Consider the following 4,730-nt stretch of genomic DNA (forward strand, 5'->3'; position numbering starts at 1 on the left):
AAAAAAAAAAAGATAAAAAATATGAATAATAAAATGGTAATAAGTACAAGTCTATCAACAACTACTTTAAATGTAAATGGATCAAATGCTCCAATCAAAAGATAGGGTGGCTGAATGGATAAGAAAATAAGACCCTTACATATGCTACCTATAAGACTCACTTCAGATTGAAAGACACACAGAGGTAGAAAGTAAAGGGATGGAAAAATGTATTTCATGAAAATGGAAATGAAAAAAAAGAAAACAAAGCTTGAGTAGCAATACTTATACAAGACAAACTAGACTTTAAAACAAAGGCTATAACAAGAGACAAAGAAAGATCCAGTAATCCCACTTCTGTGTATTTATCCAAAGAAACCCAAAACACTACTTCGAAGGGATATCCATATGTTCACTGCAGCACTATTTACAATAGCCAAGATATGGAGACAACCTGGGTGGAATGAATGAATAAAGAAGAGGTGGTACATATGTATAATGGAATATTACTCAGCCATAAAAAAGAATGAAGTCTTGCCATCTACAGCAACATGGATGGACCAGGAGGGTATTGTGGTGGGAGGAGTGGGTCAGACAGAGAAGGACAAGTACTATGCGATTTCACTTATATGTGGAATCTAGAGAATGGAACAAACAAACCAGCAGAACAGAAACAAACTCAGGGATGCTGAGAACATTTTGATGGTTGCCAGCTGAGAAGGGTGTTGATTGGTGGGTGAAAAAGGAGAAGGGATTAAGATGTACAAATTGGTTGTTACAAAATAGTCTTGGGGATGTAGAGTACAGTGTAAGGAATGTAGTCAATAATATTGTAATAACTATAAATGGTATCACATAGATACTAGATTTATAGGGGTGATCACTTCTTAAGCTATGTAAATTTCTAGTCATTATGTTGTACACCTGAAACTAATATAATATTGTATATCAACGGTAATTGAAAAATAAAATGATTATTAAAATTAATTAATTAATTAATTAATTAAATGAAAAGAATGAATTCTTTGAAAGGTGGGGACTGCAGAAGATACGAGTTAATTTGAGTATACGTGTACGGGGGGAGGGATCTTAAGACTGATCCGGGGGCCCTGACTTGGCTTTTTCCAGGTGGTCCCTATCCTGGAATGTTCCTAGTTTAACCAGTGAGGGCTGGAGGGGTGGGAAGATAATGTCGAGGGAGGCTCACAGCACCTCTGGCCTGTCCTACATCCTCTCCTGGGAAGACAGCGGCTGTGCCTCCTCATCCCGTGCTCCCCTGGTCAGAAGAGTGAGGCCTGCCAGCTCCTCCCAAATCCCCCACCTCAGGCACTGGGCCCTCCATCGCAAAGCACAGGATGGGGCTCAGCCTCACAGGAAACACAGCCTGATTTAGTGGACGAGCTGCTGGCCTGCAAGTCAGGAGGGCTGCGTTGTAGGTTTTAATCTGCCACGAACTAGCAGTTACTTCCCCCCTCTAGGCCTCAGCTTCTCCATCCGTTAAGTTGGTGTTGGACATTTTTTGACACCTTGCTCCTTTGTTCTGTGCCCTTTGTAGATTGAATGCTCCAGTATTTCTGACTACTCAGAGAAGATCATTAAGGCCAACCACTTGGACAACAGTAAGACACACTTCCGCGTGTTTCCCATGGATGGAGGGGGTGAGGGGCTTGCACTTCCTTGTTTGGGTGGCATAGACTGACAGAAGAGGAAGAGGACAGGGCACCTGGCCACGGGGAGCTGGAGCTCAGCTGTGGCCCTGTTAGCAGGACTGTGACCATGGGGTTCTGAGATTCCCCATCCCTGCCATGTCAGCCAAGGGCACATTTGTCCCAGCTCAAATTCCTATGAGTCCAACCTGTGGCTAAATTCTTAGTCACCATGCCCTCTGCTTGACCCCAGGTTTTACAAAATGGCAGCTATTCCTCCTTCTTCTCTTCCTTCTCCACAACCCCCAGGCTTCCCTCTCGCCATCACCCACCCAGTGGCATCAGCAGACCTGGTCTCTGCCTTTGGAGAAATGTGGTCCTCCCCTGTCCACAGACTCTGCTGCTAATGGGGCTGTCTTAGCAATTGGGTTGCCCTTGGCAGTGGGACCGTCCTCAAGCCAGTGTCTGATTATAGAAATGTGTTCCTTTCCCTTCCTCTCTTTATTCCTTTCCCATGCGTTGCAACATTCCCCAGGCCCTTCCCCCTGGAACCCATCTTGAACACACTCATGCCCACAGGTGTCCCTGATCATTCAGCATGATGAGGTTTAGCCCCAGGCTGTGTGTTGAGTGGGGCCAGATGATGTAGGGTTTGTAAACTCGGAAAATAAGTTTCTAAGGATGATGAAGGCCTTTTGGAGAATGGATTGGAATGGATTGTAGGCATAAAGAGTGTAGGCAGAGACACATTAAGAAGCTATTTTAGTGCTCCTGGGAGAGGTGCTGTGGCCTGGACCAGGGTGATGGCAGTGGACGTGGAGAGAGGTGACTGCTTCAGCGATGCTTGGAAATAGAAGCAAGAAGACCTGCTGTTGGACCACATGTGGGAATGGGAAAAAGACAGGAGCAAGAGCTAACTTTTTCTTGCCTTGAGTAACTGGGTGAATGGTGGGAGGGAGAAAGGAGTCAAGAGTTCTCACTTGCACATTTAGGTTTGAGACACCCATTGGACATCCAGGTAGACATGTTGAGTAAGACTTGGATATATGAGTCTAGAGTTCCAGGGAGAGTGAGAGCATGGGATATACACTTGGGGGTCTTCAGCATACAGATGTACTTAAAGCCACAGGATGAGGTCACTTAGGGATGAAGCATAGCTAAAGGAAAGAAAAGGGACAAAGATAGGGCTGCAGGGCATTTCAACATTTGGAGGTCAAACAAAGGAGAAGGGGCCAGCAGAGAGGCAGAGAATTTACATTCAGTGAGATTCGTAGACATTCAGGAGGGAGGTACCGTGAAGAAAACAGAAGGAGGAAGTGGTCAACTCTAGGGAATGCTAAGAGATCAAGCAAGATAAAAACAGAGGAGAAATCATTGAATTTGGCCACATGGGGATTACTGGTGGTGTCCTTAACAAGAACAAACTGAGTGTCGGGGTGGGGACAGAAATCCAGTTAGAGTAGGTTAGGGAGAGACTGTGAAGTGGACTGCAAATGAGTTGTCTTGCTGTAATGGGGTAGCTACAGGGGCATGTGGGGTCAAGGAAGTGAGACCTTTTCTTTTTAAGGATAGGAAATATGAAAACAAGCATGTATGATTCAATGGTCCACTAGAAAGCAATAGCAAAACTGCAGATACAGGAAAATGTAAATTCAGAAGCAAGGACCTTGAGAAGGTAAGAGGGCCTAGGGTGCACAGCACAGGTGGAAGGTTGGTCTTTCTCTTGGAGTAAGGACAGTTTTACCACAGTAACAAAGGGCAGGTGGGGAGTGTGGGTCCAGGTGGAGGTGGGCTGGTGCTGGGAAGCTCCTGCTTTGTTGCTGCCATTTTCTCAATGAAGAATGAGACAGCCAGGGCTGGGAGAGGCGGGGTGTGTTTTGGAGGGAGAGGAGAAGGAATGGGATGGTCTTTTAGAGGGAAGAGAGATGGAAAGCAAACACGCTGGGCTAGTGAGGATGGCTGGGGGTGGTCAGCGCCTGTTAGAGATGTGTGGACACAGATATGCAGTGAACTCCATTCTCTCTATGTCTGATTTTTCTCTTACCATGCTCAGCAGCTTGGATGTGAGTTGAGGGAGGGCCGCCTGGGTCAGGGCTTTGCTGGGAGGACACAACAGAGGGAGACAATAGACAGAGTTATGACAATAATGGACCATGGACTCCAAGCNAATTGGAACAAAGGACAGATTGTGCCAAAGGATCTCCCCCATGTAATTCAATGGGGAAATGAACCCTGCTGGAGCTTGAACCATCTATTTGTGTGAAAAAAAAAATGAGCTCACATTCCTAAATTACACCATATACAAAAATTAATTTGACACAAATCATAGACCTAAAAGTAAAAACCATAACTATAAAACTTCTGGAAGAAAACATCAGAGAATATCTTTGTGACCTTGGGGTAGACAAAATCAGTCAGGGTGCAAAAAAATTCTAATCATTAAAAAAAAAAAACCGAAAAACTGATCTTTATCAAAATAAAAAACAACAACTGCTTTTCAAAAGACAACATTAAAAAAATGAAAAGGCAAATCACAGAAGATAGTCCAAACACGGATATCTGAAACAAAGGATTTGTTTCCAAAATATATGAACTCCTATAATTCAATAAGGAAAAGACAAATAGCTCAAGAAAAAAATGCACAAAACAGACACTTTGTGAAAGACATATTTGAATAATCAATAAACACATGAAAAAATTATATCAATAGCCACCCGGGAAATATAATTAAAACTACAATGAGATACCAATTCATATCCACTAGAATAACTAAAATTAAAGACTGATAAGACTAACTGGCCAGCATGTGAAGCAACTTGATCTCTCATACATTGCTCGTGGGACCATAAGATGGCACAACTATTTTGAAAAACTGTTAGGCAATTTTTAATGAAATTAAACACCTACCTTAAGACCCAACAAGTGCACTTCTAGGTATTTACTCAAGGGAAATAAAAACGTATATCCTCAAAAAGACTTATGCCAGCATGTTTGTAACTCCTTTATTCATAACAATCCAAATATCCAGCAATGAGTGAAGGGATAAATACACCGTGGTATGTTCATGTGGTGGAATACTAGTCAGCAACGTGAACAAGAACAGGA

General features: G+C 43.2%; 1 protein-coding gene across 6 annotated transcripts in view; it reads left to right on the top strand.

The window, feature by feature from the left end:
- The window catches only part of PRMT8 (protein arginine methyltransferase 8), a 115,239-nt gene that overhangs the window by 62,091 nt on the left and 48,418 nt on the right, over positions 1–4,730 (top strand). For all 6 annotated transcript variants that reach the window (XM_019661009.1, XM_019661013.1, XM_019661011.1 and 3 more), the window contains one exon: positions 1,535–1,598. In XM_019661009.1, coding sequence (XP_019516554.1) covers positions 1,535–1,598 — 64 coding nt within the window. The remainder of the gene's footprint in view (positions 1–1,534; positions 1,599–4,730) is intronic.

Source organism: Hipposideros armiger, unplaced genomic scaffold (genome assembly GCF_001890085.2).
Source record: "Hipposideros armiger isolate ML-2016 unplaced genomic scaffold, ASM189008v1 scaffold_332, whole genome shotgun sequence".
Classification (NCBI taxonomy): domain Eukaryota; kingdom Metazoa; phylum Chordata; class Mammalia; order Chiroptera; family Hipposideridae; genus Hipposideros; species Hipposideros armiger.